Source organism: Cebidichthys violaceus, unplaced genomic scaffold (genome assembly GCF_023349555.1).
Source record: "Cebidichthys violaceus isolate CVI_PGR_0920_01 unplaced genomic scaffold, fCebVio1.0.p SCAF_58, whole genome shotgun sequence".
Lineage (NCBI taxonomy): Eukaryota > Metazoa > Chordata > Actinopteri > Perciformes > Stichaeidae > Cebidichthys > Cebidichthys violaceus.
Genome location: NW_027176794.1, coordinates 461,047 through 478,969, shown reverse-complemented (window position 1 = coordinate 478,969; position 17,923 = coordinate 461,047). Strand labels below are relative to the sequence as shown.

General features: G+C 40.4%; 3 protein-coding genes across 4 annotated transcripts; 1 reads left to right on the top strand and 2 right to left on the bottom strand.

The window, feature by feature from the left end:
* Positions 1 to 3,484: 3,484 nt before the first annotated feature.
* On the bottom strand, positions 3,485 to 6,132 carry mix23 (mitochondrial matrix import factor 23). Of its 2 annotated transcripts, none has more exons than XM_068732377.1 (5): positions 6,033 to 6,132; positions 4,978 to 5,103; positions 4,724 to 4,870; positions 3,896 to 3,955; positions 3,485 to 3,802 (listed from the first exon to the last, which is right to left on the bottom strand). In XM_068732377.1, exons 1-5 carry the CDS (start codon positions 6,081 to 6,083, stop codon positions 3,752 to 3,754), a joined length of 435 nt encoding a protein of 144 aa, XP_068588478.1. In that variant the 5' UTR covers positions 6,084 to 6,132; the 3' UTR covers positions 3,485 to 3,751. The 2 variants fall into 2 exon arrangements, with proteins under 2 accessions (XP_068588478.1, XP_068588479.1); XM_068732378.1 differs by having other exon boundaries at positions 4,978 to 5,135; positions 6,033 to 6,075.
* Positions 6,133 to 6,548: 416 nt separating this feature from the next.
* On the top strand, positions 6,549 to 9,955 carry fam162a (family with sequence similarity 162 member A). Its single transcript, XM_068732376.1, has 5 exons — positions 6,549 to 6,712; positions 7,505 to 7,606; positions 8,241 to 8,352; positions 8,882 to 8,990; positions 9,160 to 9,955. Exons 1-5 carry the CDS (start codon positions 6,670 to 6,672, stop codon positions 9,274 to 9,276), a joined length of 483 nt encoding a protein of 160 aa, XP_068588477.1. The 5' UTR covers positions 6,549 to 6,669; the 3' UTR covers positions 9,277 to 9,955.
* A 235-nt stretch (positions 9,956 to 10,190) lies between these two features.
* Positions 10,191 to 17,104, bottom strand: kpna1 (karyopherin alpha 1 (importin alpha 5)). The gene is made up of 14 exons (XM_068732375.1): positions 17,037 to 17,104; positions 16,163 to 16,296; positions 15,795 to 15,908; positions 15,569 to 15,668; positions 15,168 to 15,262; positions 14,762 to 14,893; positions 14,472 to 14,560; positions 14,260 to 14,359; positions 13,934 to 14,097; positions 13,702 to 13,780; positions 13,468 to 13,593; positions 13,199 to 13,326; positions 12,462 to 12,637; positions 10,191 to 12,261 (listed from the first exon to the last, which is right to left on the bottom strand). Exons 2-14 carry the CDS (start codon positions 16,286 to 16,288, stop codon positions 12,074 to 12,076), a joined length of 1,617 nt encoding a protein of 538 aa, XP_068588476.1. The 5' UTR covers positions 16,289 to 16,296; positions 17,037 to 17,104; the 3' UTR covers positions 10,191 to 12,073.
* Positions 17,105 to 17,923: the final 819 nt, after the last annotated feature.

The following is a 17,923-nucleotide window of genomic DNA, read 5'->3' as shown; positions in this document are numbered from 1 at the left end:
GTTTTCAATGTCTTAAATATTCATCCTGAACATGTGAAATCTGGATTCACCCCACGTCTGCCATGTTGTTTATTCTTTAAATGAAAGGAAGAAAAGTTATGTTTTAGGTTCTTATTCTGCAAAAGCGATCTTAAAAAAACAACACAAGTTATATTTGTGTGAAGTCACCAATATCAGTAGAAGATTACCAACAATCTAATATATTTACAATAAATAATAGAGATGAAACTAGAACATTTTGCAAACATTTTTGATAATGTTGTTGCTACGCCAATATCACCAGTAGTGAGATGAATGATGGAGGTTTATGAGGAGATATTGCTTCTCTCATATCTGCATTTGAGATTCATACTCTTATATTGAATCTTGTATTTGTAATGGACCATCCTGAACTTGAGAGCAGCTATTGCTTCATAGAATAAATTGCAGATTTGTAACCTTCTCATGTTGTGAATTCTCTCTCTTATCATTGACTGATCAAAGTGATCAAACAACCTTTTTCAAAAGATAAATATTTACAGGAAGCAAACTCATATTACAACGCTCTGCTTCTTCATCCTGACAGGATTTGAAATAATTTTGAATGTATCAACATGTAGAAATAAAGGTATTTGGTGTTGGTAAGCAAAAGTTGAATGCACAACCTTCCATGAATCTCTATGTAATTATTGTGGCTCTTATGTTGCATATAAGCTTTTCTATTTATATAAGCTTTTCTTTTATGAAGTCTGAATTAAAAAATAGATGTCATCTTGAAGAAATGGTAAAAAAATAATTTAAAAATATAAATATATCTCTTTAGTTTACACAAACCTCAACACAGACTTTATATGTTTGACTTCACTCTGATCAAATAATAAAAGAAACATGCTCATATTGTGAGTTCTGATTACACAGACCAGGAAACACTTTCGTAGTCTCAGTTACTTGACAGGTGTCCTGGAGGAGAAAAGAATATTTCATACATTCTTCTGAAAGGAGTAGTGAGGGTATAAAATCTAACCAAATGTAGAAATACACTGACTGAAGTCATGTTTTGTGAGGAATTTAAGTTTAGAAGTACAATAGTTTGATTGAAAAGCACACCTAAAGAAAGTATAAAATATCATATGTTCACAAAATATTCACTTATGAAATGTATAATAGATTTACAGTATATTCACTTGTAAAGGATAGTATAAGTGTAACATATATTACTTACAAAAGTGTTAAACCACACAATCTTAATCAATTGAATGTATTAGACTAGAAGTATAGTAGTTGACTGTTTAGAGTAGAGAGAGGGCAAGGAGAGGAAGAGCGAGAGTTTCAGATTTTTTCATGACCATATATGGAGATGTGATGGGTTGGAGGTGAATCGGCGCCGCGGGAGACAGGACGGTGGTCAAGTGGGGGTCGGATGGACGGAGCTTTTACGAGGAGGTGGACCAACGGACATTACCAGGATCATCATATGGACCAATGGAGAGCATTGTCTGAGGCCAGGAGGAGACAATTGAATTTTAGCCAGCCACTGAAGTTGTTACTAGATTTTGAATGTAAACCGTTGACTTTTGGGTATAAAAACATTGTTCGGAGAGACGCTATTCAGTTCTTGGCGATCTTCTTTACTGTAAACTGGCGTTTGTTGGCCGGTTAGGGGGGGAGAGTGTTTGAACTCGGTTTCGCGATTCCTTACTGTCGACAGTGTAATTCAGTTTGTAATTGTCTTTTTAGCATTTGTGAATTATAAATACTTTTTCATTGTAAGCCGGATCCAGCTGATTTTTCTTAGCGTGACTTCGTTGCTCAAACAACAACGAAAGAGCGAGAGGTCCGCGGCCTCCTGCGAGCAGAGGTCTCACTCCATTACAGTTTCCATATTTAACAAAAACAAGACATGCGCAAAGTCAGCGATTTTGATTATAAAAATGCTTGAAATGATTGGAATCATATATAAATTACATTTATAGCACAGATCAGTAGAGAAATATTAATTTGTATTTTATCATTATTTGTTTTTTACTTTTCATGATGAGCCTCACCTGCCTCCCCTCACCGCACGTCCCTGGTAGAAATAAAGAGAGATACGGGGAAACAGTAGATGCATCGCATGATACTAAATCAATGGTGAGAGTTTTATATCAGTAAACACAGAGTAAAATTAAATTATGGAAAAAAGAAAAAAAAATATTGCTCTTAGTAACAGCCATAAAGACTCAGAATTGAATATTTCACTTAAACACCCACAATATACCGGTGACTTTAATGAGACATTCAAGAAAAAAAAACTATGAACTTCGAGAGATAAAAAAACTAATTCACCTGAAAGTCACCCATCCACCACAGTGAGATCTGATCTCTAATGCATTACAGGCCTTGCTCAAGGGCCTCCTCATGTTGGAGGAGACTACATTCATCTGAGTCTCTTCCAACCACTTCCGTGTGATGGAGGAGAGGTTGTGTTTGATTGTGTGCAGTAGGACACAACCAAAGAAGACAAACTCATACCTCCTCCCATCTGATCAAACAACCTGTTTCAACAGTTAAAAATAAGCTGTATTCTCATATTAAAGTGCTCTGCTTCTTTATCCTGAAATGATTTGACATTGAGTTTTAATTTATTAACACTATGAACATATTTGGTGTTGGGAAGCAACAAGTTGAATGCACAACTTTCTATTGAAATAATAAAGCATAAAAAAATCTTTATATATTTCTTGTGGTTCTTATATGCAGCATTTGTCTGATATCTAAAGCAGGGGTCTTCGACGTTTTTCAGGCCAAGTACAACAATATTTTATACATTCTTCTGAAATCATAAAAGGGAGCATACAGAAACTAAATGAGGAAATATACTGACAATAAGTCCTGTCTGTCTTTCCTCCAAAATGCAAAAACAAAGAAGACCAACATTATGAAGCGTTGACAGCCTCTAAAGTCTAAACTAGAAATCTAGAGCATCTGGACTTAAACCTATTACCAGGTGACACATTACAGAGTGGGTCAGTTGTCTCTGAATTAACTCTTTGTTCAACATGTTGGTTTGTCTGACAGAAAACAATAGATTCATTCAAATGTGATGCAACACACCCTTATCTGTATGTAGGATCAAAAGATATATGATTGCTGCTGGATGTAACTTAAGGAAACCTCCAATGTCACTAGTCAATTCTTGCAAGTCAAAAAGTTTCAAATATTGCAGCTGTTGATTGTTAAAACCATTGATTAAAACTACTCAAATCATCAGTTGCTCTTAAAGTTGCCAGTTTGTCCTTTTGTACCTACATTTCTTATATTGTGGGCTTGTTTTTCCTGAATGTGAACAGGAAATATGTACTATAAAATCAGTTCAAATTCTTTGTCTCATTTTTAAGGTGATATTTTCACCTAAATGAAATCTACAAGTAGTAAATGGTTAAAGCAGTATCTTGGGTTTCTTCACCACAATCATGTGAGGTCACAGCTTCACTGTAGCTCCACCCAGAACCTCACAGACAACACATTGCTTTAAAACATTTTATTGTCTTTTTTTTAAAAAAAAACACTCTTTTTGTACAATGTTTCTCATTAAAGAATGACACTAATGACTGCTGTACAGCTGTGGTAATGCAATGCAACAGACACAATGGAATACAAGTGTGTTGGAGAAGAGGTCAGGGCGGTCTGGATGGTCTGCAGCCTGCAGTCAGGACTCAGCAGCTTGTCGTAGTTTCAGCTCCAGTTGGGGTTTGAACCTCGAGTGAAGCAGCTCCTCTCATCAGACGGAGCTTCACTTCACCTTCGGAGGCGTGTAGTGGATTCTGCACCTTTCACTGAAAACCTAAACACGGAAAATCAGGGATAAGTAACTTATAAAATAGTGACAGAGCATTTAGGTGTGATTATAGGACATTACTATTAATAGTGAGCATACCTTCAGACTTCTATCATTGACAACTTCTTCAACATTCAGCTCTGACTGCATAAGCTTTAACTGGAAACAAAGAAGGAAAAATGTGTTACTTAATAAATATTTTCAAACATTTATGATAGTTTGTGAAGGATTGTTAATATAACGCTACTTAAAGGGTCAGTTCACCTAAACTGGAAAACGAAAAACATATTCTCTCATTGACAACTATTTAGCCATGAAGATAGTTGTATAGAGAGACAGCAGGACAGATTATTCGTCATAGTTTTGAGATGTCTGAGATTTCTGTCGCCACAAATAAAAGCAGCAGAAGCCAAAACATTCGACTTCTAGTCTACTATGGGTCAAATATTTCCCATAAAGAAACTTGATAGCATATTTCATTAGATTCCCCCCTCCCTCCTAAATGCCCACTTCTTTTAAAAACACACCATAGATATTATGCCTTCTATAAAAATGGTTTATTCGCTATAGAGTGGTGCAGGAATGAGTTCTAAAACCCAGAACTCAGTTGGCATTTTTAGACTTCCCTCTTCTCAACGTGGCTTTTTGGTTAGATGTCTGAAATAAGGTATATGGCTGACACAAGCTTAAAAGATTTTTACTTTTGTTCCAAGATACAAAATATATAAATACTCCTATCGTGACTTTTGAAGCTTTCTGTAAATGAAAAGTAAAGTGAGAAAATGTTTTGGTTTTTGTTGTTTGGGTGAACTTGCCTAATTCTCTCCAAATAAAGATTGCATTTCAGTGAGTCTTCCAGCTTCAGACGGCTCTCGTGTCACAGCTTGGTGGTGTTTAAAGCCCTCTAGTGTTAGAAACAGGACCTACCTTGGTCTGCTCCTTTCTGAGCAGTTTGATAAGTGCCAGGTTTTCGCTGTCTTTTGCTCTTTGTTCACGCAGTTGTCCCACCTCCTCTGAAGTTTGAGCTATACAGGACTTGATAGCTTTGTCTCTGGTCAGATGGGCGTCCATCATCTGTGGAATGGCGTGAGATTAATACTGGAACTGGTTCAGTACGATATGAAAAAGCCAGGAGGCAACTTTGACACAGATGCATTATTTTAGCCACGACTGTAACTCACAGATTCATAGAGTTGTTTGCACGTTTGTGTGGCATCCACTTTGCCTGAGAAGGAGACTGTGGGCACCGTGGTGTTCAGCGCATGGACGATGCGGTCATCTATGTTGCGCATCACCTTCAGCACCTCCTGAAAAGAGGCAGTCAGCAACTTCACGTCGACTAAAACCAAAGCAATGATATGAAGCTCAATTTTTTTCTCTTTTGTTATGTTGCAATACATTACATTTTTTAATTGATTTCTGGTTATCAAAGCACAGCCTGATGTCAAACCAAGCATGTCTCCAGAAAAGTACACTTGGATTACTTTTTGTCAATCAACTAATAGTTGCAACAACACAAGGAATGTTTTTATCAGTCAACCACATCAGAGAATCTATAGAGAAACAGTGTTATCTGCACAGCTCTCTGTGAGTAGTGCAGATAAGTTATAATATATCTTAAATGAGTTAAACTTGTGCACAAATATAGTAGATAACGGCTTCAACAACTGCGTATAATTGCAATATGTTTCAAACAGGCGCTCAGCCTGCGACCAAGGCTTTCTATAGCATATGTGGGCAAAACATTAAGCACATTAACTTTCCTGCAACAAGTGATTGCCTACTTGTGACACCTTGTGAGGTGGTAGCATGCTGATCCCTGGGTCTTCACAATTTTAGACACCATTCTGTGTTTGTTTGTTTTGTGTTTTTTTTTTTTGGGGGGGGGGGGGTAACGTTATCTTGAAAAGTAGGCCAGTTTAGTTGTAATGTAAGTATATGTAAGGCAATCTAAAGTGACTGGAGATACTTCCACAGGCTAGGTATTTCACATGCCGGCTGACCAGGTTTATCTGAAGACCCGTGACAGTGATTCTTAAACCATGTGCTGACTGTTTCAGCCCTGCTGATCCAGTCTGTGTCAACACTAGTGATCAGGAAGGGTCACCCATTCACTGGCGTGACGTTACACAGCAAACAAACCACACCGCATGTGAACTTTCAAGAGGTTCTGGTTCAGATCGCAGCAAATCAATGGCAAGTTAACACAGATCGTTGAATTATTCGTTACAATTACCTGAAACATTGAAAAGTCCTCACAGTTTAAAGTTCCACCGGACGCAGCCATGGTGGAATGATTGGTCCTCTCAACACACACGGGCTGTTAAAGACGATGCCTGAATAAAAAAACAACTAAATATAGCTAAATATATTACCACATTGTATTGTAATTCCCATGTTCACTTCTAATATTGAAAGATGTATCGCGGTATAAGTCAAAGGGCAATGTCTTTATTAAAATATAAGTACCATCGAAAAAATTGATAAAGAACAGTTACATGTTGTCAAAGTCTGTTCCCCATCGATTTATAATGCCCCCTTACCCCTTACTTTAACCTAAACTTAAGCAAACCAGTCATCTATGTGATGCCTTAGCACAATTAAGCAATAACCCCACTTAAGATATAACTCCAGCTGTGTACGGTAGACAATATTCGTGGAGGAAACAGACCTTAACGAAAGATCTGCATCGTTTTTGATCAGGCGAACAGCATATGCTCCTATTCTTATATCAGCGGGTCCTGTTGGGCTGTTGTTGAAAACGTCGGTTGACTTTCAACCGACCAACATCTGACGGACGTGTTAACGACGCAGTTTAATGGCTTGATAGGCACGGTGTACCTTTTTATAACTTTAACATATTTAAAAAAAATATGAATTTCGTCAGGTCTCGCCTTTCCATTGGCACCTTTATAGGTTCGTATTGTCATCTTTAATTTGTGTTATTTGTTTGTATTAATAACTGCGTGGAAGTGTCTCCTACACGGTTTCCGTGTATTTGTAACTTAAATATTAACGCTAGCTTGCAGCTGCAGTTGTAGTAATCTTACATACGACTAGCTAGTGATAGTTTAATATATGTATATATGTTTTACCTCCTTATTCATTGAATGTCATGAATACCATAATACGAGTAAATGATTATCACGTGGCCATGAAAGGTGTTGATTGCTGGTACCTGTATTTGTAGTTCGGGTTCAGGCTTCATCCAAATTAAAGCCTCACTTACTACTTCGACCTAGCAAACCTGTTTGTTTTGGCTTTGTTGCCCTGACACACCTCCGGCCTACGTTGAAAGTGGGCAGCACACCGGCTGTGCCCTTATGATTGTGCTTTTTATATGTTGCGAGTACTTTTTTATTTATGTAAAATTAGTTGTTGGGATATTTTGATGATTATGATTTGAGCTGAAATGATTAGAACAGAAACATAATCAGCAACTGTTTGGTAATCTTTAATCTGTAATCATTTTTACAAACAAAAAAGACAAAATATTTCAAAATTCCAGCCTCAGTTGGGATGATTTGCTGCTTTTTGTTGTCTCGCGTGATAGTTAACAGAATCATTGCTATTTTTTTTGGACTGTTTGTTTGTCAAAACAAATAACTTCAGGAAGCCACATCAGGACATTGAGCTTGGCGTTGCCCCAATTTTCTCACATGATTCCTCCTAGATCCAATACACTTACTTTTTTTAACATCTCATCAGGTCAGAGGCACAGACAGGTCACTGAAACATGGCGCCTCAGAGGGATGTGCAATAAACCACAGGAGGCCAAAGCAGAGCCTCTGCCTGCAGTTCCAGCACAAGGTAGAGTTGTGGATCATGTGGGCACACAGATTACTGTCCATGTTGACTTGTCTTGTGAGTCATTAATGCTTCAATCAGTCAAGTGTTGCAGTCCTACAAACTCACACAATCAGAGATCAGGATCGCCAATGCTGCAGGAACACAGTCAGAAATGCCTTTTTTATTCTGTGAGCCGTAACTATTTAACATTTAAGAAAATTGTACTTCAGCAGCCTTGATAGCTGAATGTTTACTGTGCATGCGTTGTAAGTGCAACGTCCCAGTTCAGCTCTAAACAACCTTTGTTGCATGTCACACCTCTCACCCTGTTTTCAGTCTGCCACTACACTCTTCATCTGTCCAATGAAGGCAAAAAATGATCTTCAAAATATAAAAAAAAGTTGGATGTCTCAGAACAAGACAGAGAGCTGAAATGTCCCAATATTGATTGCCAGAGCAAGTGTGTGACAGTTTTCTTTAGTCCCAGCGGAAGGAGGGACACAGGAAGTGGGGTTACAATCGGGGGTGATGGAGCTTACGACTGGGGCTTGTGAAACTAAACTTCTAAACTAAATTTTTTTCCTTCTTTTTCTTCAAGATGTGGATTTGTGGACATAAACTCTGTTGGTTCTAACGTGTGCTTTCTTTCACACAGAGCCTCGTGCCGGGTTCAGACTCCCGGGCTACAGACCCTCAAATCTGGACAAGAAGATGCTGGTCTGGTCAGGACGCTTCAAGACAGCAGACCAGATACCAGAGCTTGTGTCGTAAGTAGCCTTTTCCTGTTTACACCAGACCTCCCAGTACACTCGCATCCGAATGGCTCTTTGCGTGATGTAGTTAAGATAATTCGCACGAACAGAGCTAACTAACTGGATCGGCGGCGGTGCTGCTGTAGGTAGCCGATATTCCAAGATGAGTGCAGTTCAAACAAGGCGGGAGGTAATTACTGTTGTTCCTGAAATCAGGGTGGAGATCATATCTGGTCTGCTGCAATGATAAAAGACCCGACTGTCACGCAGACAAACTGCAGACCTTCTACTTCCTTCACTCACAACGAACCAAAACGCAGTATAAAAATGTTAAAATGATGCTGTAATATATTGATATGAGAGAAGCATTAATAGCTGGTGGTGATTGTTGACATATTGCCCTTGTATAAAGGAACATGCACAACACTTTTAATAGTGTGCCGAGCTGAAAACAGCACACTGTAATTGATCAGGATATTGTTTCTTAATGTATTCAAATATCTGGCTACACTGACGTTTGTTTGTGCACCTGCCCGTGTCACAGGTTTGAGACGATTGATGCTGCCAGAAACAAAGTGAGAGTGAAAGCCTGCTACGTGATGATGGCGACCACAATAGGGGCCTGTCTGCTGATGGTGTTCCTGGGCAAACGGGTGAGTGGCAATAGATAACCGGCTGTGTTTGCATGCATTGTTTTTCTCTCCAGTTACAGAAATTGTTGTTTTGTCTCTGCATTTGGTGCTCACGAATTAACCATTCTGTTCTACACATGACATGTAAACATCAGACAATTTTTCAAATCTTGTCGTCATTTTGTCGCAGTCTGTAGGCAGGCATGAGTCCCTGACAAGTCAGAACATGGAGAAAAAAGCGAGATGGAGGGAGGAACTACAAAGAGAGAAGGAAGCTGCTATTGCCCTGTCTGAGAAGGCTCAGTGATGGAAGACATCTCGTCCCTGTATACAACCTTTACCCCCCCAATACTGGGCCAATATGTCCCCCTTCTTGCTGTATGTATCACAATTTCAGAGCTCTCCACTACCATCCTAGAGAGCGACAAAAAGATATCGGAGCAGTTGATGGTTAATAGTTTTGGATATTGACTTTAACACACAACTATGGATTATTCATTTTGGAAAGCCAAACATAAGGTTTTACCTTTTCAGTAAATACATTGAGGTTATAAACTGGCACCAACAGTTATTGGGGCATCAGCATTTGGTTGTATCCCAGGACAGGTGAAACATGAGCATGACTTACAGGTTTTACAAGTTATAATGAAATGTTGTCATTTACTAGACAGCAAAATAATAATGTTCAGACAAGAAATCAATCGAAACAGACGCACCAATAAAGTTTTCTATCTATCAATGCTTCTAGTAAACTTCCAACTAGTACTTCAAAAGCTAGCCACCATTAACACAGACTGTATTAAAATGACGTGAAGACCGTTCAGCCCTGAAGGATTTCAATGGTCTTCAGCTTTCTAAGAGAATGTCAAGAAGTGGTCATGATCCACCTGCATTATGGTCTGTCGAGTCCTGATAATATGTACCATGTCAGTAGCTGGTTTGTATATAGTCAACTCCAAAATCAAAATAAAATATTGCTTCTTGAACATTGCCGTCTGATTTAATGACATGATCTAATTTTATATAAACTTCAAACCGTAAGCTAAAGATCTGTTAGTTATTTTTCACTATTTATAGATAAAACAATGAATTGAGAAAATAACCTTCAGATTAATTGAAAATGAACCTTTCACAGAGGTACTACATTTCTTCAGCTGTGTGGCAGTAAAGGAAATGCTTCCCAAAATCATTAACCCTGTACACAAATTACAATGAAACTGATTCACTTACACTGTGGTTCATGAACCAGCTTTTATGCAAATGGCATAACAGGGACAGTTGCACAAACTCAATACAACAAACAGTAATTAACATGTAGAGCTGGTAATCTCTTGCAGAGATTTCGATAAAAGTAAGCAATGTTAGGAGGACTTGGTAAACAAACATTCAGTTCTGCTAACTAAGGTGATCACCAGTATTTTCAAGTTTGTATCTGGATTTTTGTTGAAATTATCTGGAAGGATTCCTGTTAAATAAAATTTATGGCACCATCAGCAACATGGCGGATGCTAACCCCAAATAAAAAAAGCATTGTTTCTTTTTTTAATAAAGACCAGCTTCAGACCCAATGGCTGATATATGCGTTGATGTTTCAGCAGATCAAATTGGAAAATGCTACCTGAATGTGTTGGAAAGACATTTAGACTGCTCATGTTTTAACAGCCAATTTTCCAAGAGTCTGACTTCCTTTGTTACAATACAGTTTTTCTAGCTTTGCTGAGGCAGCATGATCTACTGATTGTAATTAGTGTGCTAACAGTCCACAATCTGTGGGAAGGGTAAACAGTGAAGTACATTGTAATCCTTATCATACCAGAAGGGGGTCGAGGATTCAGACCACACCTCTTTGCACCTCGCTTCCTGAGGAGGGAGAAGCCGCGTCATCAACCAATTCAATAGTTAATGCCAAAACTATGGTATATTCTTGAGGAGCAGGTATCAGTCCTGAACTAAAGTGCTGTAAATGAAATGAAATTATGGAAAGATAATAAAAATTCCCGCTGGTCTGCTGCTGGCCAGATTCCAGGGTTAAATAGTCTGCGTTGTCTTGTCCAAGTCTGTCTAAATTGTCTCAGTGCGAGGGAAGACTCCAATTCCCATGGCTCCATGGGGTTATTCATGTCACACCAGAGGCAGTCTAAACTCCTCAGGATGAAGCCTGTGCAGGTGGAAAGTCCCATTACTGGATAAAGGAATGCATGATATGAGATCCAGGAGGGAACGCAAGCAGCCTTGTGGACAAGCTCCACCCCTCAGCGACAGTCAAGTTCCTAATTTGTCCATCTGTGGTAACTTTTCCAATGGCCGGAGAGAGGAGATGAGGGAATTCAACCTCCCATTTTTGAGTTATTTAAGTGCCTTTAGTAGAGGTCAGTTGAGTCCGTGGGTTGGGACTGTGGCCACGTGGCCCCAGTGTGGGCAGTTCAGTCCAAAGACCACAAACATGTGATCAACGTCTCATGGTCAGTCCAGTGTTTAGGTTAGATCATTCTTCTCTGTGTGTGTGTGTGTGTGTGTGTGTGTGTGTGGGGAAGGGGGGTAAAAATCACGTCCATGTTCGTCTGTCTTGTGAGTCCTAAATGCTTCCATCAGACAAGCAGTGCAGTCCTACAAACTCCCACTTGATCAGAGACAGGGTTGGCCAATCCTACGGGAACACCGAGAAGTGCTTTTCATTTGGGATGAGCTGAGGAAATCCACAAAAGTACGACGGAGTGGTGTTACGGGGACAGCCTGCGAGTAGGAGACCCCGGGGGCCTGAGCGGGCAGCTGGGGGGTTCAGACGCAGAGGTGAGCTCAGCGCAAGACAGAATAATGAGTGAAACCGTCACAAACTGGCCGAACAAGACTGCAGAACGCGACCCACGTTTGACGCTACGCACGAGCGCACACACACACACACACGTGCTCCTGTAATGTTACATTTTTCATAATCATGATAATGATTAAATCAATCTCTCTGACGATGAGGAGGAGGGGGAGGAGGGAGGGGAGCCGTGGGTTGTCGTAACCCTTGATCGTGGCAGTGGGCAGAGAGTGAGAGAAATGAGCAGAGGTGAGGATGAAGGTGGAGCACATGGGGGAGGGGGGGGGAGGATTTAGCATTATAGCTGGAATCCTTCCATCGGGGCCTCGCACTGCTGGAAGAGGAACTGCTGCTGCTGCAGATCAACGGCTGGAGCCAGAGACGGGTCCTCGTCTTCGGTGTTGAAGTAGCGCTCGATCAGGTCGAAGGCTTTCTGGTAGATTTCCTGGTTCTCGTGTCCCTGCAGGAACTCCAACTTGTCCAGACCTGAGAAGAAGGGAGGCGGTGCTTAATTAATTAACAGCCAGAAATTTAAATAATGTTAACTAACCCTCATGTTCTGATCTGTCCACTAACTGACACATTTACTTGAATTAGTCTCAACTGACACAGCAGAATTGCAATCATTTTAATCGTGTGTGTGTGTGTGTGTGTGTGTGTGTGTGTGTGTGTCAGTGTACACTAACCATAGGCCTCTTCGATTAGTGCACAGTAAGGGTTGATGCCTCCTCCCCTCTTGGCCTCCAGTTCTCCCAGTCGCAGGATGTTCTCGAGGCCATTTAGAGCCACCTGAACTATTTTGGAGTCCATAAGTGTGAGCAGGTCACACAGAGGTTTTATACAGCCTAGCTCCACAAGGTGCCTGCATGGTGGGGGAATACAAACACAGATGCAGAGTCGAACATGTGTTACTCATTTAAAGCAATTAACTGTCTTTGGTTCAACAATGGACACAATGCATGAGCAGTAAACCACACACACCCAATCAAAAGATCAAAGTTCACCACAGTCTCCCTACTGCCTTAGATGAGTATTACTTCTGTAATTGAAAGTATTCCTTTTGTCTAGATCACATTTTCTCACAACATTTTGCAAAGCATTCTGTACTGTATGTAATTTTAGGATTTTGTTGGTGGATTTTCTCTATTCTATTTTTAAAATACAAACTTTTGAGCTTTAAAGCCACCATGAATATGTAATACACACCCTAAATAAGAAGAAACAGACTACTACATACTTTTATGAGCATTAACTCTGATTGGAAGAGCCAAATGCCAACACTGTATTATTTATGATAGTGTGAGTTAGTCACTACCTCTAAAAACATCATCCATTCAAAAGCAATAAGCCACAGTTAAACTATAGATACAGTGGTGTACACACTGGCTGTATACTGTATGTTAAACTGCAGCAGTGATCTTACCTTATTTGCTCTGCAGAGCCCCCCGAGGTGGCATTGGTAATTGCCCAGGCCGCCTCCTTCCTTGTGCGAAACTCTGCAACCTGCAGGATAGTGATGAGAGGAGGCAACAGGCCCGCGTCTATCACCATCTAATAAGAGGGAGAAGACTTCATTAGGAGAGGAAATGCTCATGTCAACTTTTCAACCTTAACTTTCCAAGTTATTCACACACACACACACACACACACACACACACACACACACACACACACACACACACACACACACACCTGTATTTGTGCTCGGTTCCCTGCGGTAATGTTGGAGATCGTCCAGCAGGCTTCCTTCTTGATGGACTCCTTGGGGCTACTCAGGAGGTGAAGTAGGGACTGCAGCGCTGAACAGTTCAAAATCACCTACGCATCCACACAATATAAATAATAAATATTCATCTGTAGTATCCAATAACCTTCTCCAAACATAGCATAACGTTATGTGTGTGTGTGTGTACATGGTGCCATTACCTGTGTCTGCAGATCATCTCCAGTGACTATGTTCCCAACAGCTCGCAGTGCAGGAGATACAACCTTATAATCTGAGTGCCTGGAACAAAACAGAATTGTAACGTATGATCAGATGTCTGTGTCTCTCTCTCTCTCTCTCTCTCTCTCTCTCTCTCTCTCTCTCCAACAATTCACATCTGAGTTGTGTAATCTTTTATAATCACAAGTATACAGTATGTGCTTAAAGCCTTACATCAGTAACTCCACCAGCCTGCGACAGACTCCTGAGTCAATAACAGCCTGGATTTTGTCATTGGGGCCATCAGATAAGTAGGAGAGTGCCCAGCATGCATCAGCCAGGATGTCTGTGTCATTGACGAACAGCAGCCAGGACAGCACACTGAGACACGGGGACACCTGGGGGGGGGGGAGAGAGTACATGCTGGTGTTAAGTTTAATATGAATGACTGTTTTACAGATAGACATAAGCAACTCCATACAGCACGTGACCTTGAAAAGTGAGATATGATGTGAGAGGTGTGCTGTTGCCATAGCAACATATATATCTTGGCAAATTACCTTCGTAAAGTCCGGAGGTGGGTTCTTTCCTCTGCACAGGTTTGAAAGCGCCCACACTGCGTTCCTCATCATGGTTAGACGATTCTGTTTGGCCAATAATCTGCCAAAAGGAACATGTTTTACTGAGGATACGGGATCAAAGTTACTCTGTATCTTCTAGAGTAATAACAAGATCTAGCAGGAAGACGACGTGACATTGAGTTGTTACTTACTGCACCAGGGAAGGCAGAATGTTGCAGTCTATGACAAAGTCTCTGCATTCTGTGCTATCTCCTGCTATGTTTCCCAAGGCCCACACTGCCTGAGGGGCAAAGCAATTATTCAGGTCAGTCAATAAACTAAATTAAAATGTACAGTATTCAATGGCAGGATTATGTTTTCTCTGGTTAAATTAATATATGTTGTTATAAACATCAGTAAGTTGTAATGGAGAAACTAAATAAGAGAAGTCAGTGGGAAGTGTTTAGAAGAAAAAACACCGGTATGTCTAAATTCTCCATACCTGTTCCTGTACGTCTTCGAAATCCGAAGTGAGCATCTCTATGAAAATGGGCACAGCTCCTGCCTGGATTACCACCCGGGTCTGATGGGAGGTACCTGATGCAATGTTGGTCAACACCCATGCAGCCTCAAACTGAAACAACAGTCAAAATATATAATATTTATCATACATTGATTACTCAGTGGGCTGCACTGTCGCCTCACAGCAAGAGAGGCCCTTCTTGTGTGGCGTTTACATGTTCTCGCTGTGTCAGCGTGGGTTCCCTCCGGGTTCTTCGGCTTCCTCCCACAGTCAAAAGACATGCAGCTTAGGTTAATTGATGACTCTAAATTGCCCGTGGGTGTGAATGTGAGCGTGAATGGGGGGAAAAAAAGTATCTTTACTAAGATATTCTGAGGAAATGTACCTGCAATGTGCAGTTTTCTCTCCTTTTCAGGAACTCAACAAAGCGCTCCACCACACCTGGAGTGGCAATGACTTCATCAATGGGTGGGTTGGGTTCTAAGTGAGACATAGAGTAGATGTGGACAATATGACAAATATTAATATAGCAATACTTATCATAACATTATCGTTATATCAATAGATTAAAACATTTACTCAAGTATTCCAAATTATGATAAAATTGTCCTTTTACAGTCAACTTCAATTTATTAATGTTGCTGAAGAAAACTGCCCGTGTAACCGATTTCCTACTTCATACAATGTATGCATAAAACAATGTATAATTCCCCATGTAGAAGGCTTTCAATTGTCATCCAGCTCTCGTAACAATGAAGTATCCATGAGGAATTATGGCAAGTTTACCTTTAGAAAGGAGCTTCCTAAAGCGCTGAGTGCCTATTAGCTGCTGCTCAGGAGTACTGGAGAAGATCATTTGAGTCATGTCTTCAGAGATCACCCCACCCTGTACAGCACGGAGATGGAAATTTGATCAACACAGAAGAAATGCTGGTATATGACTTCATACGTGCTGTGCATGATGGCACCTCATGTAGATGGTTAGCAGGATTATTTTTGATTCTCGTCTTACCGTGAGTGGGTCCATGTTGTTAGCCTGGGACTCCAGGTAGCCGCTATCAGCCATCCCATCGTCCTCTGGGAGGCCATCATCCTCCACTGTGGCAACATTCCTCCTCTTAAAGAGCTACAATAGAATCATAGTTAAATAACTTATTTTGGTCATTTTAAGCACATTTCCTCTTCATTGTTATATCGTGAGGAAGACAGCATGGATTCAAGTTTCCTCACTGACATTAACAATACTGGCAGGACAGAATTTTATAATCACTAAGGTTGTTTAAATTCTACCTGGAGAACAATTCTACCTCCATAATAATACATATTAAAACTCATCCTCTGCTGAGGAGGTCTAAATGACTTCCTCCACACTTTGCTCACCTGTTCATCCTTCTTCTGTTTGCGAAGCTGTAGGCCTTCCTCCTCCCTCCTTCTTCTCATTTCATCTGTGTTAAGGGACTTGTTCTTGTAGCTTTTAAGTCGTGCATTGTCCTTACCCTGACTCATTGTGAAGCCTAGAGAGATACAGAAATAAATGTTATATAGACAGACTTATATAATAAGATTTGGAGAAAAACGTTTAACTTCCCAATCTGGAACTGAATATCGACAAATGACAAAATCCTATTGTACACCAACAATTGTATAACAATGCATACATGTCTGTATATTTCTTTAGTCAAAGTATATTAGAGTTAGCTGTAAGTAGGTCAATTAAGGATTACCAAAACAATGACTAACTCAAGTAAAATTGCCATATGTATACGGTAACTGTAGTTTGCATAGCTAAATAGGGCAACAGCCCCTCAGCACAGTTCAACACATTGGGGCATCTAAGGATACTAGCTAGCTAGCTGGTTAGCTTTATGTGACCCGAAATGGCGTGATTAATAAACAACAAAACATATCATTATCTATTGCTCTGATGTGATGATTCCCCTTATCGATCCACAAATCAGCAAAACCAAAACAATATTAAATTAACGAAGAATAGGTACACGGGGGGATACACTTTGTCAGCTAGCGTTAGCTAATGTCATAGCCGTTGTTAGCACCATCGACTACCGAAAACTAACGCTAGCTGGCTGACAGTGGCTAGCTGAGTTAGCTAGCGTTAGCTTTGAAACGTTACGTTAGCTCACGCGACAGCCCTATGTTTTTCAAATGTTGCCGACATTAAGAATCAAATTCGCTTCTCATTACAAAGCGTTATCACACATATACTAATAAATATAAGTAAGTATTTTTAAATGACCTGTCAAAATGGGCTCTGTAATCCCCTTGTTATTCGCTAGGCCACCGTTCGTACAGCCGTCGCCGGTGTGATAGTGCGCATGCGTGATAACAAACCCCAACCCCCCCTAACAATTCCCCCGCACTTATTTACACTCCGCCCCACCCACGCGACGCTTCTGTTGTGTAAAAGGCTAGAGAACCAGCTTCTTCCTTTCAAAATGAAATATGCTGTAGTGTTGTTTTAAATGTGTAATAAAGTTAACAGACACAATGCATATTTTACTGTATAGCAACACTGCGCTGGGTTCAGACTTTATTTCAACGAACAACCGCAGTGGAAACAGGCCTATACGGACAGCACGCAGCAACATAAACGACCTGTGCAGTGATTAAACGAAGCTGAAGACAAGCATTCAAAAAGGACAACTTCAATGAGTAGGGGTGCATCCGTCGGCCCCTCAGTTGTACGAACGAGCAGACTAAGTGCAGTGCAGGTGTTGTGAAAGTTGCATGAACCTTTAACAAAGATACAGTTTTGAAGTGCGCCAAACACGCGCCCGGCGCCAGCGCTCATCAGGTGGAGGCGTGGCTCGTCTGTTTAGCTACTCAAGACAATAACAGAACACATCATGTGGCAGACGCTGACACGAACACAACCAGCAGCAGCACACACATTTATAGGAGACAGCGGTGACAAACAGACACAACAAGCATCATAATAATCATGAATCTCGTCGTAATACCCCCCTTTTTCATTACATTCATTGTAGGCTAATCTTGAAATAAATGTCCAAACATATTCACTACACATTATAGAGATATGATAAGAATAACGTAGAACAGGAAAAAAAGTAAGACAAATAATGTAATAATGTATATCTTCCCCACTTGTTCCCGGTAAAGGGA